Below are 24750 nucleotides of genomic sequence, written 5' to 3'. Positions count from 1 at the left end.
AAGCAACTGTAAGGAAGCCAGTGTGCTCTCCTGTCTTTGCCACAGTGTGTGCTGTGGCTAAGATGTGCTTCCCAACCTCCACCTGTTGGCAGGAAAAAAATGGATTTTTTTTTTTAAAAAAACTTGAGGAAGCCACAAAATAATTAATAGGGTTTTCTTTACTATTTAATTTCATTCACAGGCATGCACAGCCAGGGTGTTCACTGTAAAACAAGTGCTCAGCCTGCCCCCACACTCTGTGAAAATAAAAGTAGGAAACCTAGATGTTTTGGGTTCAGCTGTCTTTGAGCCTGTTTTCCAGCAGCTCGCATAGCTGCTGTCAGGGTTCCTGTGATGCTTTTCCCAAGAAATTGTGTGTGTGTGTGTATGTGTCTGTGCATGTATATGTGGACTGACTCCTCTGTTCAGCCAAATTCCTTTTCAGGTAAAATAGGGTCACAAAGATAATTAAGGGATCAGAGAATATGTCATACCAGGAGAGGCTGACAGAGCTGGGACTCTTTAGCCTGGAGAAGGGAAGGCTCGGGGGGGGGGGTCTTATACATGCGTATAAATATCTGAAGGGAGGGTATAAAGAAGACAGGGCCAGACTCTTCTCAGTGGTGCCCAGTGACAGGATGAGAGGCAACAGGCACAAATTGAAACACAGGGAATTCCACTTGAACACAGACAATGTTTCTTTGCTGTGAGGGCTGTTGAATGCTGGAACAGGTTGCCCAGAGAGTTTGTGGAGTCTCCATCCTTGGAGATATTCAAAACCTGACTGGACATGGTCCTGGCCAACCCACTCTGGCTGACCTTGCTTGAGCAGGAAGGCTGGACCAGATGGTCCCTTCCAACCCCAACTATTCCGTGATTCTGTGTAATTGCATTCTGCTTCCTTTAATTCATGCTGCAATTTTAATTGAAGTCAAGTTTCTCCAGTCCCTTGAGTTCTCTGTAGCATTTCTGAGGGCTGCTGAAGGCCGTTTCCTCTTATTCTTGGTATGGTCACAGTAGTTTAGCAAGAGGGTGAAAGAACACAGGAAAAATTTGTTGATTGTGAAGTAGGTTGAGTTTTCAAATGAAAGTGGTGGAAATGGGAGAGTGCAGGACATATGCTTTATCTCTGTAGGAGACTACAGGTTCTTGTGGTTCATGTTGTAATGCAAATTCTGCTGAAGTCGAGCATAAAACCCCATCAAATACATAAAAATCTTCCTTGATGCCTTCATGTTTCAGGATTTTAACTGTCCTGAATCTCCCTAGTCTGGTAGCTCATCAAGGGCAGGTGTGGTGCAGGGTGAGTGTCTAGCATTTCCTGGCACTGGCAGCATCAATTTCATGCAAAGCCTCAGGGAATCTTGGTGCTGAATGCTAGAAGAGAATTCATCTTTGAAGTAATTGTGCAGTCCTTTTGAGCTTGGGGGTATCCTTGCAACGGAGGGGGATCTCAGTGAACTGCTGGAGAGGAGATCAAACAGCCTGCTTTTCCTGTGGTTCACGCAACCTGTTTGTCATTTAGAATAACTTCCTCCTCCTCCTCCTGTGACGCAATGGGAGATGGGGACATGCTATGCCACGTGCCGCTTGGCTCTGCTGGCATTTCTGTGACCTGTAGCAGCGCTGCCTGTCTCCCTATTAACTGCTCTGTGGCCAGCACTCATGTGGTGCTCAACTCCCAGCACTCGCTGATAATGTGGAGTAACAGTATCTTATTTTTGAATCATTTAGTGGGGGATTGTTTATTAATAACCCAAATTAGTCTGTGAAACAGCAGCTTGTCTGATGTTAAATATTGAACTCCACTAAGTGGGTGAGTTGGAGCCCAGAGACAACATCATGCTGGTGATGACTCGCTCTGGCAGGAGACCGCAGCGGTGCCTGCCATGTGCAGTAACCCTTGCTCCTTGGAGAGCCTTCTGTCCTCAGGGCGGCCAGGTGCCCCTCCACAGCTCCACAGCAGCTTCCGAATGGCATTTTGCATGCTTTAAACAGATCAGCACATCAAAGGCTGGTGGAGGCTCTCTCTGGCGTTGCCATGGCAGCAGCAAGGGAGAGGATGTGGATGTTTCCGGGGTGGGACTGCGCATCGCCAGCTGTGTCAGAGCAGAGCAGGGCTGCTGTCCAGGCACCTGAGTCCAGTGTCCTGGCTGGTGCGCCAGTGTCCCTGGCACTGCCAGTGGATCCCTTGCTGCGGAAGGGGCCCATCTGCTCCATTTTAGGGGTGCTGTGATGCAGACCGCTGCATCTGGACTGCCCCCCTCAGCACCCTCCAGTCGGGAGTCCTTCCCACCGTGTATCCCACACGGAAGTAGGTCAGCTGAACTGTGTCCTTAAAAACGCTTATTCCTCTGCACTGGCTCTTAAGGGAACAGAGGCAGCCAGCCCTGCTGCAGGTGTTAACTCCATAGGTGCCTAGCACTGGTGTAGTGAGTCTGTCCTCAGGGCATCTGTCCCAGGCACCTCTTCTGTCCCCTGTGGCTCTGGGCTGGTTATGGGTGATGACCAGGAGTGAAAACAAAGCTGAGCTTAAAATGCTGTGAAAATATGGCATGGATCTGGGCACTCTCCTACAGCAGCATTACCAAGGGGTCTGCTGCTTGCCCTCACCATTAGTCTGTCGAGCCGAAATGCTGCATTTCTTTGGCAAAATGCCTAACCCTTATTATTGTGTGCTATAATTGCCACTGGAAATTCAGTGCTGCTTTGTGAGCTCTTCTTTCTTGGGTGCTTCTGGCACCTCCAGCCAATGTCTGCTGAGGGAACAGGCACACATGTGACTTATTCTGACATGTTCTTAGCCAGTGGCCTTTGGGGTACAGTGGTAGGTGCTCAGGAACAGCTAGGTGTTTTGAGGAAGGAGAGCAGGTCATCTCAATCATCCCCCCCTTGCTCTTCATGCTGCCATAGCTTGGGCAACCAGCTGTCAGTGCCATGGCCCTGGTGCTGTTAGTCAGTGCAGTCTTCAGAAGATCGTGAAGTGGATGCAGCTTCATTCCCACTGTCAAGTTTCTATGCACTCCTGAATTAATTACAAACAGATCCGCAGCAAAAGGTGCTTTCTGTTTTTGTTGACTCTATATGCATAGGACTAATGTCTCTGTTTCCTGCAGGCTAGGGCTAGACTTCCTAAGGGGGCTGCAGACCCAGTGTTCCTACAAGCAGGGGCATACCAACAGAAGTATATGTTTTCACAGAATCACAGAATCGTTTAGGTTGGAAGGGACCTCTGGAGATCATCTAGTCCAACCTCCCTGCTCAAGCAGGGTCACCTAGAGCATATTGCCCAGGATCACATCCAGATGGCTTTTGAATATCTCCAGCGAAGGAGACTCCACCACCTCTCTGGGCAACCTGTTCCAATGCTCTGTCACCCTCACAGTGAAGAAGTTTCTTCTCAGGTTCAGATGGAACCTCCTGTGGTTCAGTTTCTGCCCATTGCCTCTTGTCCTGTTGCTGGGCACCACGGAGAAGAGGCTGGCCTCATCCTCTTGACACTCCCCCTTCAGATACTTGCACCTGAACTTGTACCGTTTTCTCGGTAATATCTCAGGAATGATGCTCTCATAGCATTCAAACACCTCTTCCGCTTGTCTATGAAAAGATGATGTTTCAGGTCAAATTCCTGTCTCTAGAGGGCTTAGCTTCCATAGCTGTAGCTGTGGCCTATAGAACAGGCTGGCTTTAGGGCAAAATCAGACTTTTTCAAAAGCAGTTGCCTGCAATAGGTGTAGTTGAGGATTTGGGGTATGTCTGGTCTGTGGGGAAGCCGATTGTCAGGAATTCCACATTGTAGCATGTTGCAGTGTTTTCCCAGTCTGTATTTACATTCTCACAGTTCTGACCTGGGCTTGAGGGTGGAGGGCAGAGGAGCTAGGGATGCAGTGACTTTGCATATCAGAGAAGTAGAAAGGCAGGCACAAGGAAGCTGTTGGCAGGAGTGTAGCAAAGACCATGAAAGTTGATAGAACAAAGTCCATTATCCCTTTCTGTGTTTATCCTCAAGTAACTTTGAGCTGATTCTGCTGCCAGGCAGCAAGAGACCTATGGGAGAACAAAACCTGATCTGTTATGTGGAATAGAAACGCTTTGGGGTTCTCCATTGCTCCCTGGGCAGTGACTTGTAATCTCCTACAGACTCTGCCTGGTGCACTGCTCTGCAATGCAGAATTGGATGCTGAATGGAGAGCAAGAGTTTTCATTCCACTGCCGGCATGCACAAGTTCTCTAGAGCCTACAGCAGGGAAAGCTGACCCAGAAAGCATTAGCCTCTGGTCACAGTTTTGCTCCCTTTCACTTCTATCTGTGTTTTATTCCCTGTCTCTAAAATTGAGTGAATATGTTCAGTTTGTGCTACTTCTTCGGTTCAGGAGCAGATCAAGATGGGAAGGGGCACCTCCCCCCTCCCCCAGTGAAGCTTCCTTCGTATGCAGGGAGTGCTGGGGTGGCTCTCAGCTAGGGTTACAGACTGATGCAGGGCAGGGGGTTTCAGCACATTCTGGAAGGACTGGGAAAGCAAAGGGGCTGGCTCTCGCCAGCTCTGAGAGCAGCCTGCTCGCCGTCCCTGTGCTCACTACAGCTCACAACTGGGAGCGCAGTGAAGGGAAATGAACAGATGTCGCCAGGCTACTTCCTGCTTCCCTACTGCGTCCTTGCTATCCCACGTTCTCCAGTGGAGGCAGGCCTAATGCGCTTGCTGGATCAGCTGGAAGTGCCTGAGTACTGCAATAACAATGTTTCTGGATGCCAGCGTAGCCTCTGTAGATGCTGCGTTGGACTTGCTGAACGTGTCAGCGGGGGAGAATTTCTGTCAAGCCTGACTCGGAGAGCCAGGTCTGCTGCTAACACAGCAAGGACAGTTCAGGACATGTTATCTGTCTGACATGTGATCTCTTTGGAAGAAAATGCAGAAGGTCTGAGTCCTGTCTGGGGTAGCAAGGGGGAGGTGGACAAAAGTAGTTTATCCTGTAATCTGAAAGCTTGTTCCCATCTCTGTGCATATACTTTTATAGGCACTTTAGGTTGCAGGGCCAATATGAACACCAGGCAGACTGCTGTGGGAAAGGCCACATTGTGCTTGGCTTTGCGGAGGCCTGTTTGTTTTCTGTGTTAAGAAGGGCCACGTGAGTTTGCGTGTGGCATACCAGCGCACACATTGCTGGGGTTCTTCCATCTCTCATCAGTGTGGTGATCTCCTGCCTTTCTCTGAGCTTGGCTCCTGGCCTCACTCCTCTTCTGCAGAACTGCTCACTTTCCAAAGTAGTGTATGAGTGAGTATTTCCAGGACTCTGCTTCTCTCATCCAGAGGCATCTTATGTAATTCAATTAGACCTTAGGAAAAGTTACTATGAGATGAAATATCCTAAATGCTGATCAGTGAGAGCAGGGCTGTGGGCATAAAACAGAAATGTGCACATCTCTTCTGAATCATTCATTAATTATCCTTAAATGGAACTGATAGTGTTTAAGATTTCAAGTGGATTTTTCTGCAGATCTGCCAAACTGTTCTTCAGAATATTGCAGCAGTTGGAGAAAGGTGCGGGTTGCTGTTCTGTGAGCAGGACTCAGTGGTGTGGGCTGGATTCTTGCCGTAAAGTTTATATCATGTCATCCAGGCATGCCTGGGGTGCTTGAGAAATAAATAAATCAATGGTAACTGGTCATCAGAACACAGGATGGATCTGCATCCAAGAAAGCATTTGGCTCTTTTGTTTGTTCAGCAAGGTGATCAGCATATGCACAGGTTTCCTAGGTCCTGGCTGTCTGTGAGGGATTGGACTCTCCTGGAAGGAGAAGGAATGTGCAGTTGCACTCCAGACCTCGGGGCATGAACTTTTCTGTTCCAAAGCTTTGGATTAGCCCTTTAGAAAGAGCAAAGACTGCAGGATTGAGAGGCTGGAAATGTATTTGCAAAGCTGCTCTCTGCAAACTGAAAACAATTACATCTTCTGGGGCTTTTTGGTAAACAAAAAAGCCAAAGCATTGCAGCATTTGTTGTGCTTGTCAGCGTGCCTGGCTGTCATATCATTCACAGTCACTCAGCAGGAGGATTATTGCTCTGAGTGGGTTTCTTAGTAGAGAGAAGATGTTTAGAGCCAGCTGCTCCAGCCTTACAGTACCTGTCTTTCTCGAAGCCAAGCACCGCAGGCAGAAGAGGAGCCGTGTGCCTTGCCTCCCAAGACGTAGCTGACACCTGCTCCTGATAGCAAGGAATGTAATCAATAGGTGCATGGGGCTAAGCGTGAAAATCTCTCTGACTGCCTCCTTCATTTACAACTTCCTGTGGTGGTTTAGAACATGACCTTAAGCTCAGACACTTACATATGAAGTGCTTCAACTATAGTTTGGGAAACGGGAGAAAACAATGGTTTTCCCTCTTCTTCCCTCTCAAAAGTCTCGTTAAGTTGGACTTTCTATACGAGCATTAATTGCCTTGGGGTAAAATTACCACACAGACGGCAAATATGACAATGTTTCTGTTAAATAGTGAAGCTTCAAAATAGTCAGAGCTGGGAGGAAGGTAATGGGAAATGGGATGGCCCTTGTCCCAGACATCTCTGCTGTAGGCCGTGACAGAATCTGCAGCTGTATTTTCTATGTTTGTTGTTGTGGAGGGCCTGTCCTTGACACTCTTTCTGGCCCATAGGTGGAAGCAAAATTCAACTCTGATTACAGTTCGGGGCCCAACTTCCACTCCCTGAAGCTGTTTTCCCTGGCACCTCCCCAGCCCAGGCATCAGTGGTCTCTCTTGGAAGCTTCTGCTTGAGGGTGTTCAGCTCTGGGGATCCCTCTGCAGAGAGGCAGTGCTGCACACATCGCAAGCTGGCTCCTGGGGCCAGGGGTTGTTGTGGAGGGCCAGCTCTGCCAGTATGAGTGGTCTAACCCTATTGCAATCCCCTTAGACATCTGCACGGAAAGAGAGAGGAGCGAGTGACCTTGGGAGTGTGTGTGGAATCTGCTTTCAGTGGCAAGGGAGGCTCCGGCCTCCTGGGAGAAGGTCAGTGCTTTATTTGCAGAATAGTGGGACAAGTCCGGCTCTGTGTGCTGCTGCAGGGTAACTATTTCATGATAATCTCAGTGGCTCTCCCTGATTAACCCCCAGGAACAAATATTAGTGACAATTGGGTTTTACTAGCACTTATTGTTTTCACAGATATTCTTGGCAATGCCTGTTATGGAATTTGTTTTCCTTTGATGTTGATGGCACAACCCAGTCAAGCTACTATTCCAGCTCCCATGTAGGGATGCTTAAAGACCCAGGTCAATTAGAAATGTATAGAGAATGGAAACTTCCCATGAGTTATTTAGCTTTGTTTGTACCTTGACTCTGTGACCACCAATTCATGGTAACCTGGGGCACAGCACTGCCACTGTCACAGACATTGCCTCCAAATGACTGGGCTGCACTTGCAGTTCCACTGAGCTTCTTGCTGATCCTCGTTTTATTAATTCTGCCTAGCTCTATGCCAGGTCTGCTTAGAGGAAAAAGCTCAACAAGTTGCAGTCAATTGTGGTGTGAATATTGATGGGAAATAATTTATTTTTTACTGCAAACCTTCCTACTTTGTTATTGATATCTGACCTTTCATCAAACACTAGACAATTCCTGTGTCAAAGCACAGGTGTGCACTCTGTTTCTTGCTGCGAATATTAAAATAGAGACTTCCTCTTCCCCTTGGTGAGCTCTCTGCCTGCCAGAGAGCAGGCAACAAGGCTGTGTACACCACAGAGTCACTCAAGCTCAAAAGATGTTCTAGGTACAAGCTTAGAGGAAAGTAATTTGACAAATAAAAAGAGAAGAGATTTATAGAAATGGTTTCTAAGTTCTGTCAAACTGCCTGAACAAACGTGACTGGACAGGAGGATCTCAGGGTTGCATCCCTGGGGATGTTGCAGGGCTCAAGGAGCAGGCGACTGCTGAGAGTAAATGGGGTGAGACCTGAGTTCTTGCTCCCCTCCTCCAATACACAGCAGCAGAGTAGATTTCCTTCCAAGAGGAGCAGAGTGCAGCGTGCCAGGTGGGACTGCACATTCATCTGCTCTCACAGGATGTCCGTCTGCACTGCCTCCAGGCATGCACCACAGCCAAGTGCTGGATGTCTCTCCATTTTGAGATCCCCAAATAGGCAGGACATTTAGGGATCTTGGTGGTTCTGTAATCTCTCAGTTACAACAGGATCCCAATAGGATCAATAGGTGGGATTGATTAACTGCAGGCTGATGGGAGTCTTGTTATGTCTTTCAGACTGGCAGCTGCCTGAGTCCAAGAAGAAACTTGCATCATAAGCAGTAATTAAGCAGGGATTTGCCCTTGGCCCATGCAGTTTGCATAATGCCAAACTCTGAGTTCCCAGAGCTGGGATTTTTTGCCGATTCGGGCTGAGCTAGGTGATACTCTTTGCTCTCAGAACTGGCTGGCCTCTAGCAGGAGGGAAAAAAAGGTGAACGTTAAACCTCTGGTCTACTGGATGGGAGAGCTGGATGGAGAGGGCACTGAACACTTTTGGTCTGTGCAGAAATCTCTTCCTTTGCAGCCAGGACAGTGCAGAGCTACGCCAGGGCACAAACAGTAGTCCCTGAATATTCCTTTCCTTTGGGAGCAGCTGCTCTGCACTCTGTGCATCTTAACTCTTTATCTTTTCTTGCATGAAAGATTGTGAATATAAATTGGTGTGATGAAATTTTCTGTTGCATTGCCTGGCTCATCCGAATGAGGACCAAAAGAATACTTTATGACTCATGTAAGATGCCAAAGAGGCACATGCTATGAAGCAGTCTGACTGCTCCGTGTAAGTGTAGTGAGGGGCTAACAGCTTCCCAGACTTCCTAATTTCAGGCTCAGACTGCTTCCTTTCCAGGGGCTAAACTGTGGTTATGGTGGCACTGGGCAGTTGTCTCTTGGAGTAAGAGAGAAAGCTATTTGGTCTCTGAAATCATCCCTTTGGAGATGTTACACAGCTCAATAAATGCTCCACTAAAAGCATCTATTCAATTTGTATTTCTGGATTTCCCTTGGGAATCCCACAGCTCAAACACTTCTGAACTAATGTAAGACCATGAAAGAGTTTCTTAGATCAGAGGTAAGACGGGAGAAACTTTCTTCATCTGCTGAGGTTTGCAAAGCTGATCTGCTGGTTTTCCTGCAGGTTGTCATCTATCCTGTGCTTCTGGGTGCTGTTTTTTGGGAAGAAGTACTTATAAACTGTTTCAGTTCCCCCCCTCCCCACCACAATGAAGGAGATGGGGGCAAGCAGGGAGAGACCAAGGGCTGGAAAATCTATGTTTAGCAAATCTTTGCCCCACTCCCACTACATGACATTGCATAGCTCCTTTTCTAACAGAAAGCTAAAGAGCAGATGTCAGAGAGGACATATGTTTCACATGCTTTCTCTGATGCTCATGGCTGATGATTCTAGCACTTTGGAAGCCAAGGGATTAGTTGTCCGAAAGGTGAGGCACCCATTGACTTCCTGTGAAATTATGGATCAGCATGCCAAAAACAACAAATGACACAGGAAAGCAAGTCTCAGCCTTGCTGTGCTCAGAGGACTGCCTCCTCTGAGCAAAAGAGTGCTTAATTCAGCACTGCAGAGCATTGTAGTCTGCTTATTTCTCCCAATATCACTGCTGTTCCCTCTTAAGAGGAGGGAGCAGCCTGACAGCTGCATTGATTTTCTTCCTGCCTCTCCCCTCGCGTGCAGCCGAGTACCTCCTGCTGTCCATGACTGGGCAGCAGTAACAGAATTGCTAAGGATTTAAATTATTCAGCTTCTGCTGCTGACTCAGCTTTAAAACTGCATTCGTGTTTCCTAAGGTAACAGCTTGTTGACCAGAACTGGGGAACCTGGCTGCTCCTTGGAGCCTCAGCAGATGATGGAAGCCCAGGAGCATTTTTCTCTGTAAGCAGAAAGGGGAAGCGCTGGAGTAAGGCGAACCCCTGGCATACCCTCGTCCTTGCAGCAGGAGGGCACAACGAGCACTCAGAGAGGAGCAGCTCTCCTTCAGTGACTTCAGCCCTGGACTTGTTTTAGCATCCCTTCTCAAGCTGCTGAATGCAGAAAGGGCTGCATATAATTCCTGTGACAAAAACAGTTTCCTCAAGGTAATGAAGTACAATGTTAAAGAAAGATATTTACCCTTCCCAAAGGCAGGGTGTTTAAAGCTCTGTGCTCCCCACACTCCTCATTCCCTTCAGTGAAAGGAAAAGAACAGCTGAGGATGGACTGGCAGCAGAGAGCAAAGTGGCTGGTGCCCAGAGATCGCTTCTCTAGTTACATGGAAGATAACAGCACAGAAGAAGGAGCCTTGCATTCTTTCACGGCTACATCATAGTGCAGTTGAAGAGTTTCTTCAAAGTCTCTCAGGAAAAGGTCAGAGGCAGCACTTTGTATCTTGAAAAAAACCAAAACTCTTTGTAGCTGAAGGCAAAGTTTTCTTTACAGGTCCCCTCTTCTTTCTAATTCCTGCCAAAAAGTTTCACTCTGCCCCACCAATTCTGTCTGCAGTTGCTGATGGAATTCATTATTTTGGGGGCTGCTGAGTTCCATCCCAGAGCTATTGCGGGACAGCAGAAGGAGAAATCATTTTTCTTATGTGTATGATAGATTTTATAGCATCCAGGGAACGGCACTTAAGAAACACTGGAACCCCTGCTTGCAAAAATCCCCTGAAGCCCATGGGGGTGCATAGTGGCACATGTGGGAGCTGACAGCTATTATTCACTGCAGTTTTTGTCCACTCTTTTGCATCATGAGTTTGCTCTTCTGAGAGAGTGTTCCTGTTGTGTTCATTGTAAATCTTTTCTCTTTGCAGAGCTCTGATTTAGCTCTGTGTCAGCTTTTGTGGGTGCAACATGACACTGACCTGTAGAATCTCAGAAGCCTTTAAGGAGACATTCACATACTCAGATGCCACTAGGGAGAAGACATGGTGTAAAATTTTAGGGAATGAGCCAACCTCAGTTCAGGATCAGAAAACAAGCAAATGTTAAGGAGTTGCCTGAGAACTGAATTTTTTGAGGTGTTTTTGTGGAAATGGAAAGAGCTCTTGGGACTAAGAGCTATTAATTTACTAGAGCTGTATTCATTAAGTTTCATGCTCTTCTGGGCTCTGGTTTCTCAAACAAGATTGTGCCCGTATTGCTGTTTTCTCCAGAACAGTAAGCTGTGTCAAAGATGTTGCTGTTAGATCTAACAGGCAAGAGGGTGATGACAAAATGCTAGTAAAATGAGTTGATCTAGAAAGTTAGTTTTCAGCATTGGTATATACAATTCACCTGTCCACAGTTAGATAGGGGGATCTTTAGGGACAGAGTTCGCCTCAACTGGGGTGCTAGTGAGTGAGATGAGATCTAGTAGAGAGATCATAGGAAGCGTACAGAAAGATGTGATTAATGACGGACTGCAGTTAATGTAGCAAAAAGACCAGTCCCCTTAGGGATGAAGCTTGCATCAGCTCTGCAAACAGCCAAGGAAAGCAATGGATCTTAGTATATTACATGTTTCAAGGCATGGAGCTCTGTTCTTCCCCTTCTTCTGGGAAGGGAGCAAGCAAGCCACCTTGTGGGACCCTGTCCGTTCATGCTCTTGCAACCCTCTTTGTTTCTAGAGCTATGGAAATGTGGCTGATAGATTTAACCCTGTGGCCTCTGTACAGTTGCCTAAAGACAGATGTCTAGTGCCATGTGACATGCCCATCCACCTTGGCTGTTGGTCCATGGGTCTGCCACCATCCTGTACCTGCTAGCCTGTGTGGACGCCATGGATAGCCCAGGACCCCTCAGCTGCGTCCATGCACTTTCTCTGATTCACAGGGAAGCTGGTGCAGGGCAGTTCGGTGCTGTTTGGGGGAACCGGCTCTTCAGGAGCCTGGCAGCAGCTGTGGGCAGAGCCCCGGGTCTCGAGGTGGGAGCAAAGGCTTCTGACTTGGCTGAGCTTGTCAGGACAGTGCCTGGTGGTGAAGTCTTTTCATCCTTCGGAGTAGTTCTGACTTGTGAACATCCCTGTCAGGGGCTCTTGAATTTGGGCAGTTTTCTCATTTCTTATGTCTGCAGAAATGCTCTGGCTCAGTGTTGGGGACCTAGGGCAGTTCCTTCTTCTGCCAACCACATGGCTGCTAGGCATGAACCAATATGCCCTGTGGTTACCATTGCAGTATGCCACCATCACCACAGCTATTTCCTGCTCTGCACACGGGCCCAGGGTTTCCCTCGTCCAGGCATGGTGCAGCTCTGGGCAAGCAACATGCATGAAGGAATCCTGGGCAGGAGCCAAACGCCAAAGAAACGTCCCTTTGCCCTGTGCAGGGCCTGTCTCCACCCTCAGGAGGAGGATATGGCTTCACTGGCTAGCTGGAAAGCTGTAGGACTGAGCCAACTGAGACCCTGCAGCCAAAGGGTTTACCACCCTGGAGATGATCCTATGCCTGAGTTTCCCTGTACCAGCTTCAGGAAAGCTGCTCTTCCTGATCTCCAAGTGCTTACCAGTGCCAGAGGCTGCACAAATCACAGTGAAATGCTGTGCTCTAGGTGACCCTGCTTGAGCAGGGAGGTTGGACTAGATGATCTCCAGAGGTTCCCTTCCAACCTAAACGATTCTGTGATTCTGTGAAATCCTTGTCCTTGCCTGAAACAGTTCTCATAAAAAAAGTGTGTGTGTGTTGGGGGGGGGGGACTTTTGTTCAGCAAGCAGGTGGAGAGGTCTCACAGCTGCTTTTACACTGCTTTTCCCAGAGGTGCGGCATGAGGTAACCCCGAATGACCTGGAGCCCCGAGGTCCTGTTTCTAGGGCTTTTTCAAGTGTGTGTGTTATTTTGGCAGTTGCAGGGCCTGGAAGAAGTCTGCAGTATGCTAAGCCAGGGACTTTGAATGGGTCTGTCAACTCTAGTTGGTAAGGTCCTGACTCCAAAGTGCAGAGGACTCTTATTTGCATTCATGACATGCAGTTATGCACAAAAAAATGCAATAACTGATATATTGATGCTGCTGTTCTGTAGGTTCAGAGCAGCAGTGCTTTTTGGAGCAAATGTAGTGTGCCAGTCAGCAGCTGCAGTGCCCGTCCTTTTGGTTGTTTACATTTGAGCTCTGTCTGTATTGGAGGTAGAGTCCGTTATAGGTCAAACATCTGAGGGATCCCAGACTTCCAGGGAAGTACTAAATTGCACTGGACAAGGGGAAGGTGTTTTCCTTATACTGAGGTAAGGATTCTACTTTGTTCTAATGTTTCGACCTGGCTTTTGCTCAGTTATAAAAATTCCCATCTCTATATAATGCAAAGCATTTTTCTGTCCTAACAGGTTGTCTTGATCTACTTTTTCTGCTTTCTCAGTGGTGGGCTGGGCTGTTTTATAGGAATTCCCCAGTGAAGACAGATCGGCAGAGCTGGTTTTGTTCTCTCTGAAGCTGCAAGTGCTACAAGTTGTATTTGTTTGTATTCCGCCTAGGCCTTTCCATGTGTGATCGCCTCAGGGCCTCGCATTCACTTGTTTGGCCCTGGAGCCTGGGAGAAAGCACCTTGGCCTTCTTGAATCTATAACTCGCAACAAGGACCTGGTGAACGATAGCTAGAAATAGAAACCAAGCTGTGCAACTCCCCTGCACTCCCCTAGTGCTTTGTCAAGACTGCCTAGTTTAGTATCTGGACCCAAAATTGAGTTAGCAAAGCACTGGCATCTTTTACTAACAGAAGGATGTGTTCTGCCAGCCAGAAGTGCCAAGTAAGCATCACTTGCTGGTGCGCTATCCTGTGCCTGAGTGTGCGGTGTGAGGGTGGGTGGGAGCTGTCTCCAGGAGGTCTGTTCCTATGAACAATTGGTGTGACTCCTTGCGTGTCTTTCAGAGAGGGCATGCACCAACCACTGTGGACCCCTTGCCTTCTTGCTGCAAGCAAGGATCTCCTGAAGGGATGCTGGAGCAGGAGTCTGCTGTGCAGGTAGAAGGGGGGAAGGGGCGCGTTCATTGTATTGCAGTAGGCCCCGGGCCCTGCAAAGGGCCTGGAGCTGCTGTCACTAGATGTTATTTGCCATTTCAGTTCCTTCTCAGTGTCCCTCACTTTGGGACTGTGCCCCAGCCAAGGTCTGCAGAGACCATGAACTGCCTGGGATCTCATGTTAACTGCCTCTGGCCTAGCATGCTTTGTGCAGCACAGACCAAGAGACAAGTGTTCTTCTGGCCATGGAGGAGTTTTATTTTGCTTTGTACTTCTGAAGTTTTGTCTTCATTTGTACTGTTTGAAGAGCAGGGTTCAAGCACGTGGGCTCCACCCTGTTTACGGCTCACAGATATGTTTATGAAGCGTGCCTTGGGCACAGCACTCATGAAGCGCTTCGTGTCCAGCCTGGCAGCTCTCCTCAAGCCCCTGACGTGGGACACCCTGTAATCTCCAGACCCCAGGCAGGAGCCTCCCCGTTGCGCCTGCGTGCAGGCACGTGTAAGCAGTGATAGGGTGCAGTCCTGCTGCTGATAAACCTCCTCCACACTGGCCGCTCGCATTTGGTTTGGCTACAGTGTAAGTGGGCTCATCAGACCTGCAGACCCTGGCTATCCAGGGTGACCTGACTTTCTCCTGCAGCGATGCCATGCCTGCGTTACTTGAGGGTGAGTATTTGGGCAGCCTCAGGGGTTGTAAGGGGCTTGCTGGGCAGCACTGGGGGAAGAGGAATAAGGTCAGCTGTCAGAGTGTTTATTTGCATGCAGGAATATGGATATATCCTGGCCAGTAACATGGACCTGAGTCTGGTCCAGAAAGAATGGCCCTTTTCAAAAAAGACTGCAGTGTAAAGGGACCGGAGGAGGGCAGAAAGGGTTTGCTGGGAACTTGCCTAAAGTCATGCTGGGAGACAGTGGCAGAGCCTGGCACTAAATCCAGAATCCCTAGGTCCCCCTGGTGCTGTGCTCACCTCTGTCCTTCTCACTAGTGGTTTACTGGGATATAGGAGGTACCTCCCAGTATTTTTTTTTTTTTTGCTCTATTCTAATGGTAACTGTTGATTTTTGTGTCATCATATCTTTTTTTATCTAGCAAAGCTATGGGCCAGGTGCACAGGATGACGTTTTTTTTCTAGGCATGGTGCTGCACTAGCTCTGTTGAGGAGCAGGTGGCTTTGCTGCCACAACTCTTGCTTGCATGCCCTTCCTAGGGATCAGCTGGCAGGAATATATTGCCAGGCCTGTGCTTCAGGTGCTTTCTTGGCAGTGCTTTCTTCCCTGCATGGCTTCTGGAGGATGTACCCCCCAAGCGCTGGCCAAACCACCCTGGCTGAACACTGCTAGCTCACAATCTATTGCAGCCATGGTGTAGGGTCTGCACTGCGATCCCTTGCAGTGTGCAGATCCTAACAGACAGCCCACTGCTCAGAGCTGTCAGCCCTGCGCAGGCAGGCAAAGCAGGTGTGGACTAGCCCTGCTGAAGCAGAGGTAGAGGATGAGCCAGAGCAGACTGCAGAATTTAGGAGCAGTTTATAAGCAACCCTAAAAAAGAGAAGGAAGCTTCGTCCAGAGGGCACTGGGTCAGATCCTGACAGTATTTCTGGACTCCAGCCCATCTCCTCACCACAGGGGCGCTGTGCAGAGGCAGATTGACAAGGTGTGCCTCACAGTCCCTGGCTTCCACCCCTGCAATGGCAACCTGCTAGAGCCCGGCCAACTCTGGGGCTCCCCAGCACGCTCTGCACATGCCTGACTGAACTGTGTCATGATCCAGGGAAGAAAGTGCATTAGGGAAGGAGGAGATAAAATCAAGTAGTCGCATTTCTGCTGCATCTCTCTAATCAACTCCAAACCCTGTTATGTTGTAAGAAGAGGTGTAGCATCTGAGCGACAGGCTCTGGTGTATTGTCTTCAGTCACAGTCTATATACTTTCTGGTGAGGTAAAAATAGCTTTCCTTTTTCAGGATGTGCAGAGAGCAGAGGCTCCTGCTAACATCAAAGGAGAGTGACAGCTTTCCCCTGGGTGTGCCTGGCCCCAGCTGGCAGGAGTGGTAGCTGTATTAATGCTTGCCTTGCCTTTAGCTCTCTGTGAAAGGAATAGTGCTCTGGTCTCCAGCTCCCTGTCCAAACCCCTAGACTGGCCCCCGTTTCTCTCTCCCCTCACTGCTGCTGGACCTAGCACTGTACTTCACTGGGGAGATGAAGGTTTGCAAATGACAGAGCAAGATCTTGATGCTGCTACTTAGAAAAACTCTTAGTAGCAGGTGGGAACTGACAGAGGTAAGCTTTCCTAGAGCTGTGGGATGTAGCACCAGGGGATCCTTATCAGAAGGATTGGCTCCTACTGTGTAGGGGCAGCTCCCAAGTCATTGCTCAAGACAGATTAAGTGGTTTCTGATATCCAGCCTTCTTGTAGTTGTGAACCTGTTCCAGCTTCAGCAGCTAGCAAAGGGGACCTGTGAGGGGGGAAAGGAGGGCACCAAGGCAGAGGCTGTCAGGATATGAATGTGCTCAGCAGGAACAGAGTTAACCTTGGCACTGAACTGCACCTCCAGTGACAGTCCAGAACCACCCCTCCTGTTAAAAGTGTGCAAAAATGGGGTTTCTAAAAGCTAGTTACTCGTTATTATGTAATGATGGAGGCTTGTGCATGATGAAGGATCCAGACTGGTGATTGCACCTGAAAACTTGCCCCTTTTTCAGTACTTTCAAAACTCAAACTAATTGACAATTGCCTTCTTTCCTGCAAACCCACGAGGGGCTCTCTTCCCTTTGCTTTGGTATTTCTCCTCTGTGAGTTTTGTTGAGTTCTCTTCTCAGCAATTCCTTCTCTTTCTGCATCCTTTGACTCCCCTGTTGGACCTGTTAGGTCCCTCCTTGCATTCTGGTCACTGGGAATCTCTGCTGGGCATGAGCCATTGGCCTGTGACGGGCTGTTAAACAAAGGTGTGTGTCTTGGGGAAGCTTGGAGGTACTGTGAAATCTCTGCTTAGCAGAGAGCAGCGTAGACAAAGGGTTTACTTGGGGTGCTGCATGAAATAGGGACAAGCTCACTTGGCAAATGCCCTCCACAGATGGCCTCTTCTTGTCAGTGCCTTGACTTTTGTCAGTCCTGTTGAGATCTGTGGTCCTGTCCCGCACCATGTGGACCAGGGATGAGGATGGCGACAGAAGAGTATTTGGGTGTATGGATTTATCCTTTTATCTGGCAAGCTTTCTTGATGCTTTTGCTTTTCTCTTTCGTCTGAGTTTGCAGTATATGCCTGGTGGCCTTGCTGCTATGGCCTCTCTGGAGATGCTGTGCTCTGCTGAATCCTCTCTTCTACCCAGTAGGCAGAAACCTGCCAGAAGGTTTTATTTCTGCTGCAGGGACCACTGGGAGTGTCAAGTGTTTTGCATACAGATAGGGGAGAAAGCTCTTGTAAGGCAAATGCAGTGTGATTTCTGTTTCTGGGCATTTTGAGTTGAATCCCTGATTCGGCTCCCCTGATCTCCTTAGGGAGACCCTAGAGGCCAGCTCTGATTGCCTTTGGCAATCTTGTGTGTTTCCAGGGCTGACATATTCTTCCCAGCTGATGAGAAAGGATCCAGATTATTACCTGCTGATCTGGACACTTGATGCCTGGAAGGCAGGGAGGTTTGTATGAGCTCTGGCTCCAGAGAAATCCCTGGGTTGGCCAGTTTCTTACAAGTAAGCTGCTACATTGATGTAAGGGTTTGCTCTGTCCGCCGGAAATAATGCATCAAAGGAGTTGGCTGTACCTGAGAACCATACCCACTGCTGGACCCAGGCCCACATGAGCAAAGCAACTTCATTCTTTTAAACAAAAGTCAAGGCATGTTACAAGGTTTATTGCACTACCTCCCCAGCTGGCAGCACTGGTGGTGCATTCCAGCACCCTGGCACTAAGAACTGGAAGTGACTGAAAGACCTCCTAGGATGTGGTTTGGACCTTTGCGTAGAGTCTAGGTAGGATGCCCATAGCTTTGGCGGAGACGTGGCTTTGTTGCCAAGAGTCAGCTGTGCCTCTTGCTGCCAGTCCTAGGGCTCTGTTGGTTGTTGTGATGATTGCGTGCCAACATCAGGCTGCCAGGTGCATCCTTGCTGGGCTACCTCTGTCCACTGCTCCAGAAGCCCATGGCAGTCTGGCTCTGTTTCTCCCTGTTCATTGGTAGACTGGCTGCATGCTTGGTGGGGCCGAAAGCCATCACTGCCTCCCAACAGTGCAGATCCCATGTAGGGCCAATGGTAAGACAGTGTCTTCCTCTTAACAGCAGCGCTTGACTCTTGGAAGAGATTGTGGTTCTCTTGTTACTGTCTGTCTGCTGTCCCCATGCTGTTTGCACATCCCAGTTTGCAAGATGCCTCAGCCAGCTTTGCTTCTAATGTATCCCAGAGGAAATGTGGCACATGTTGCTCCTGATACGGGGTTTGGAGAGAGTGTTAGAGCCATGGAGCTGCAAACAGATGCCAGCAGTGTGCAAAGCGGGAGCTACTAAGCATCCTGCTGGTAGGAGCACATGGCGTCCAGAGAATACAAAGGAGATAGGTTTGAAGATGCAGAGTTATCAGCAGTGGCAAAACTCATGAGATAGGAACCTGCTTAATGGTTTAATTGGGTCTAATTGCTTTCAAGATTTCTGCTATAGAGCAGCCTTAGGAAGCTTTTAATGCAGCTGTCTGTGAGCCTCCTCGCAGGCAACGTTTTTCAGTAGCTAGGCCTGGAAGAAGCCGAACTGAATGAGTGCCAGGGCTGGCAGGAGGGAGCCTGTCCTAAAGACAATGTACTGGACTGGTCTGCCTCCCTCAGCCCCGGCATGCAGGTGCTAATGTAGAACAGCAGCGCAGCCAGTTGTCTTCTCTTCTCATGCAGGTGTCAACCACGTGCCTCAGCAGCAGATCAGACCCAAACTCCCTGGCCGCTGGGGCTGACTGCAATTTGGCAGAAAGGGTAGTTTTGCCCCTCAAGGCATGGGAAGTCACTCATCATTTCAAAATCTGCATTGCAATTGCTCTTCCCTTGCGTAAGAGCAGCACTGTTCCTTGCTGAGAACAGAGGCTCTGAAGACATAGGGCAGAAACCCGGAAAGGCGAAAGCCAAGGGATGAATGCCATGATTGAGAACTGAGCCTCCTGGAATTCCCTGTAGCGCTGCATGCTTCAACTGCAGGCAGCTTTGGCTGTGGAATACCTCTGGGCAGAGAGTGAAGACAATATAGCCCATTTCAAAGCAGAAACTCAAACTGATAGCAAACTCTCCCGCTTTTCCTTCTCTGTAACTAGTCCTTGTGGCTCTTCCCATGGAGTAGGGAATCTGCTGGTATCAAGTGGGAAAGCACTTTCTTTTGCAGGCAGTGGGAAAGGCTAGTAGATCATGGCAGCACCGATTACACAAGACCTCCCTGGCCCACTAGCTGGGCAGGCTGCCCCTCACCTGCTTATATGCAGCCTGGCTGTCCTGTGGCTCAGGCAGAGCTGTTCTCCAAGGACTGCTGGAGTCAGAGACTCGTTGGAAAGGGCACCCAGTTTCTTTCTCTTGGCATCTTTTGCCATGTCCATAGCAAGACATGTTCCCAGGCAGTCCCATGGACCTGTGTATGCATCCTTGCATTGAAGAGGTCTCAGCATCTCTGGAGTGTCTCCATGTACAGTGCAGTGAGCAGCCAGCTCAGGCATCCCCCTTGCGCTGATGCTGTAGGAACAGCTGAGGAGTTGCAGTCCTTGCCCAGGCTGCCTCCTGGCTCCAGCAGAGAACTTGCAGGTAGAAGAGCCAAGTGGGCAGGTGGGGTGAAGAGGGCAGTGTAGCAGGACACACATGTGCCTTTTGCCAGTCTGGAGCAGCAGCAGCAGCAATTTGCTTCTTGCCTGTCTTTGTGGCCCAGAAAACACAGTGAGATCAGCATGAGTTTCTGAACTCATTTTTACTTGGGAATCATCTACATTCAGCATTTACCAGCCTGCGCAGAATGGGTTTCTGGGGACTGATAAACATGTCCGCCTTTCACAGAAGTAGGCAGTGTTGTTGAGATCCTCCCTTCTTTTATCAGTGATGTGCAGAGGGGGCTGGTGGGGGCCCCTCCCTGGGTGGGAGCAAGAGCAACTGCACTGCCAGAACAGATTAGAGAAGGACTCTGACCATGGCCAGAAGACAAGCAGAGCAGGATTGCTGAACCTCTGACTGCAGCCTGTGAAATCCATCCTGAAATGTTTTGGTGGAACTGTCCATTTGCATGTTACTTTAGCCACAGCTAGTGCAATGGACTCCATCAGACCCTGATGTCTTATTTTGGGGTGAAGGGGAGTTGGGACTAGGGCACATATCTGGCAGCAGTAATGCTTTGCAGAGCAGGGCTGTAAGAGCAGAAAGACATCTGTGAATAGGAATGGAGGAAATCACTAATCAGGGCCAGGAGAGAGAAAAGAGAAAATCTAGATTGTCAGGAGACAAGGGGTGCTGTTTCCTGAAAGAAAAGAGAGGGAAGGAGACTAGAAGCACGGTCCACTGTGCTGTGTTATAGTTTTTACTTTAGATAGTCTTGCAAAGTCCAGATTTGAGGATTCTCCCTCTGGAAATTGTTGGAAATAGCATCCTCCCATTTCACAGGTCCACGAGTCTGTGGAGCGCAGCACCTGTGTGGGGGATGTAGTAGCTGCGTAGGAGTGCAGGTGGTACACAATGGCAAGTGAGGAAGTTTGTCTTCTCCCCTTGAAAAAAACTCCTTCCTGGAAAATTGCTAGGAAGACAAATGAGAACAGAAACACTACAAACCAGAAAGATAGGAAAACCACTAGAGGCATTCTCTGCATTTGGAAGCATTTGCTGCATATTCTGGGGCACATGGATAGCAAGTGACTGCATGTGCACATGTGTGCAGCAGTGTGTGTGTGTGCACAAATGCCAAGTGGGTGCATGTAGTGAGGCTGTGTGTGTGTTTGTGTTTAGGTACACTCATGTTGTGCCAACTGAGCTGTGCGTGCATCTTTCAACATGCATATCTACTTATGTTCATAGAGTGTCTCCATTTCTTGCTCTTGCAGCTTTCTTTTGTTGAAATTTAGGAGTTGCCAGGGTCCCAATCCATGCTTCAGTTCTCCTGGCTAATTTAGTGCTATCTTGAGCCCTGTGACACCCCAAAGTAACAGCAAGCGGCTGTGAAGGAATACCCCTGAGTAATAGGTAGGCAGTCCCAATAATGCATACTGATGTCAGGAGGGCTTACAGATCTATTTCCTCTGCTTTTACTGTTTGAGCTGAGCTATCCCGTCTTCTCTGGCTGCATGCGTGGTCTAACTGCTGGTGTCTGATGTCCTGCAATTTTCTATGCATCCCTGATCATGGGGAGCAGAAGAGCAGTAGGTCTGATGCACCCAAGCCTCACCATGTTCTCCAGGGCCCCAGCCCCAACATCTGGAGGGTCGGAGAGGGGGCACTGCAACTCCCCTCCTCTGTGGCAGGTGTTACCTGTGAAATGCCAGGCTCCTGGGGATGTCTGTGGGGCTGCTCTTCTTTGCTGTCCCCAAGGTGGCACCTGCAGCTCTGATCCACTCCCTGCACTTGGCAGCGGTCATCTGCTTTCTGGAGGCGGCTTGGTATTAAATATCCTGTCTGACACAATAATGGAGAGAAAATGAACAAATTCCATTAGCGGCTGGCGATCCCTGCAGGGTCTGTGTTGGAGCGAGGAGGGAGCCTGTATTTTTAGACAGAATGCAATGTAACTTACTGGCTCTCTCAAAGCTGGGGAGTAGATAACCAAGGAGGGGGAGAGGGGACACCAGGCTCAGGTTTCAGCTGAAGTGCCGGACTATGGCAGCACGAAAGGGCAGGTCCGGTCCAGACGTTGCTGTGAGTATACAACGCACTTCTCCTTCATGCCCAAAGAGACCTCCCCTTGCTTTTCTGCTTGCTTTCTGCCTATGGTCTCTGCTGCTGGGTGTGCTGGGGCTTTGGGAGCCCCTTTGCTGCTGGAGCCTGTAGAGTTTTTTCCTTTTAATCTTTGCAGCTCCCTGTGTGTCCTCTGGGTGGGAGAAGCTGGCTGAGCTGTGCTTTGAACTTCCGAGGGGTTTGCTGTGGAAGGGCTGTGCTGTAGCTAACATGTCTGCAGCACAGCTGAGGTGCTGCCCTGTCACTGCGCCTGACCGAGATGCAGAGGCTTCTGGCAGGGTCCAGAGCTGAGAAAGTCCTTTGCATTAAACCTGTTGCTTGGAGCTGTCGGTATCTCCTCACTGAGTCGTGGCCCCAGACAACATGCAGGACTAGGAGCACAAATGTGCATTTCTGAGAGCACAGTGCTGCTGCCGTGTCCTGCCTAGTGCAGTCGATAAGCCTGAATGAGCAGGAAGCACCGAAGTGCCACACTGTGGCTCTTCAGTGCTTGCAGCCCTCCACAAGGTCAGCAGGTCTGTCTTGAATTTGGGGACTCTTTCCAAATGAGCAAGGCTCTCCTTTGAGGTGGTAGCAAGCTGGGTGGCAGGGGAGGTCAGGCAGGCAGCATGTGCTCCCCCCAGCTCAGAACAGCAGTTCTGCCCTCTGCCACCTGTTCCCATAACAACAGGCGCTCCCATGCCAAGAGTGGTCCCGGAGCAGCCCATGGTACCTGGCCCCTGCTTTGGGAGCCGTGGCCGAGTCCTGCTGGGTGTTCCCTGCAGGGTGGGAGCCCGGGCACCCTGGCTGGGCGCCTTGTTTCTGCAGACCCTGGGCTTGGCTACATTCCTCTGGGTTAGGATGGTCAGGGCAGGAAGGATGGGCCAGGGTAGGCAGGTGGAGGAGAGCAGAAAGCAGCAGAATTGCACCCTGCTTCATTGTCCAAATTCAAATGACTGACACTGAGAACAGAGGGGAGGAGAAGAGCCCTGGGCCCAGTCGCTGCATTACCCTGCCTGTCTCTGCCTCAAGTACTGCTCTCTTTGGCCTTGCTGCTTCCAGATCCTTTCCCAGGGGCTTGTTAACCCTGGATGCTCTTCCGTAGAGAGGCTGCAGGCATTGCAGGCCAGCTGGGGCTGGGTCAGGCCCCAGCAGGATGTAAGCTCTCATGGCACAGGAGGTCTCTTGGTCAGTCCTGGCATGAGTGGTACAAGAGGATTTCTAATTTTCTAGTGGAGGTGGAGGAGCGTGTCCTTCCCCCTTGCTGCAGGTGTCTCGTGGCTCTTTGTTGCAGAGAGCTCTTCAGGCCTGACCCAGTGTGCAGGCACCAGCCCTTGGTCATCAGCCCGGTATCCCTACCACGTGGAACTGTGTTACCATATTCCTGCTGTGTTGCTCTCCAGCTTCTAGTGGTCCATCCCGTTTGGTGCCTTATGCTACTGAACAATGTTGCTCAAAGTATTCCTGTGCATTGCCCAACGTGGCTGTGCTATAGTGGTGCAAGGGAGGCATTGCCTTGTTTCTGTTAAAGAAGACTGTTGTGATTCTCCTGGCTGCAGGCTGCTTGGTCAGGGTCACTGGTGCCAATACCTGAACTTACTATCATGGCTAGCGAGCAGTCTCTGGAGAACAGCAAAAGTGGGCTCAGCCAGGACGAGTGTTTCCAGGGCCAGGGGAGGCTGCTGTGGTTACAGCAATCCCCTTAGAGCTTCTTCCTCACCCTGCCAGGGGTGTTGGGGTGAGCTGCAGACCTCGTGTGACTCTCCTCCCCCTTGTCATCTCTGTCAGCAGACTGTCATTAGAGGGATGCTCTTGACTCTAGGTCCTGTTCCCAGCCCTGCTATGCCCTGTGTGATTCTGGGTGACTCGGTCTGTTCCAGCAGCTCCCACCTTGACCTGCCTGCCCTCTGCCTTTTCTGGGTGGTTTCTGTAGACTGCCAGCTCTTTGCTGTGCAGCCGTGCTGTGCCTGGTGCACAGGACCCGCATCTTGAGGCTCTGTGGTGCCAAGGTGCCCCTGGCACAGCCACAGGGAAACTGCCAACTATGTGCTTTGGGACAGGGCCATAGCTCTTGCTGCAGCCTGTGTAGCCCTCATGCGTACCAGCTTGCGCAGAGCAGGAGATCATAAAGTAGCAACCCGCTGTCTGGACACGGCTGTCAGAGGCCCTTCTTCCACATCCAGTCTTGAGGGCCTGGAAACACTCTTTTCCTCACAGCTCTTTGCCTACTCTCTCACCTCCTGCTTATGGTCTGAACTGTGTGCACAAGGTATTGCAAGGGGTGGGCACAGTTAATAACCCCATGTCTGCGCTCACCTGTGCTGGCTTGAGCACCTGATAATCCACCTGTGGAAGAGAAATTCCTCTCCTCCTCGTGGCCAGACAGATGCGGTGGGCTCATGCCAGGGCTCTCGTTGGCACTACTGTGGCTGGCAAGGAGCAGGCACAGGAGAGCTGCGTTGTCAGGCACCTGTAGAGATGGTCCCACTGATGACTGACGTTCAGGAGAGTGTCCGGTGACCCATGCTGGTGGTGCATTGCCACAAGCCTGTTTCATGAGGTTTTCACTGCTTTCCATGCTAGCAGCCCCAGCTTCCCCTGGCCTTACCCTAGGGAGGCAAGGGACTCCTGTAGCCACTGCCAGTGAGCAGCTAGACTGGCTCTGCGAACACTAGAGAGGGAAATAACGTCTCTGTCTCCTCCCAGCTGCTGTTGCTGTGAGAGGACCATGCTTCCCAGCACTGGCTGCTTCTCCAAGCAACTCTTCCTGCAGGTTTAAACGTAAATTCAAAGCAATCCAGTGCTCTCTGACTGGGGGGTCTAGCTGGGGAATGCATGCTACTCCATGAGAACAAGGATCCCTTTAATTATCCTTTCAGTACCCTGAGAGTCAGGTTGGGTGGGAACCTTTGGAGGAGATAGGAGCCCTCCCTCTTTTTAAATGCATCCTAGGCTTAAATCCGTCCTGGCCCTGACTG

The 24750-nt window shown here is 49.8% G+C and overlaps 1 protein-coding gene across 10 annotated transcripts in view; it reads left to right on the top strand.

Moving 5' to 3' along the window:
* The window catches only part of ANK1 (ankyrin 1), a 70653-nt gene that overhangs the window by 14190 nt on the left and 31713 nt on the right, over positions 1-24750 (top strand). For 5 of the 10 annotated variants that reach the window (XR_011136465.1, XM_068920648.1, XM_068920645.1 and 2 more), the window contains exon 2: positions 13818-13910. The exons of 1 other annotated variant lie outside the window; for it this stretch is intronic. Coding sequence is in view for 8 of the 9 variants with exons in the window: in XM_068920648.1 (XP_068776749.1) it covers positions 13818-13910 (93 nt within the window). In the remaining variant the exon portion in view is untranslated. Of the gene's footprint in view, positions 1-13817; positions 13911-14459; positions 14576-24750 lie in introns of those variants that run through there. 4 more of the 10 variants (XM_068920652.1, XM_068920650.1, XM_068920651.1 and 1 more) reach the window with 1 other exon arrangement.

Source organism: Struthio camelus, chromosome 27 (assembly GCF_040807025.1).
Source record: "Struthio camelus isolate bStrCam1 chromosome 27, bStrCam1.hap1, whole genome shotgun sequence".
In the NCBI taxonomy this organism is placed as follows: domain Eukaryota; kingdom Metazoa; phylum Chordata; class Aves; order Struthioniformes; family Struthionidae; genus Struthio; species Struthio camelus.
Note: the sequence above shows the minus strand (reverse complement) of the source record. Positions and strands in the feature narration are given on the sequence as shown.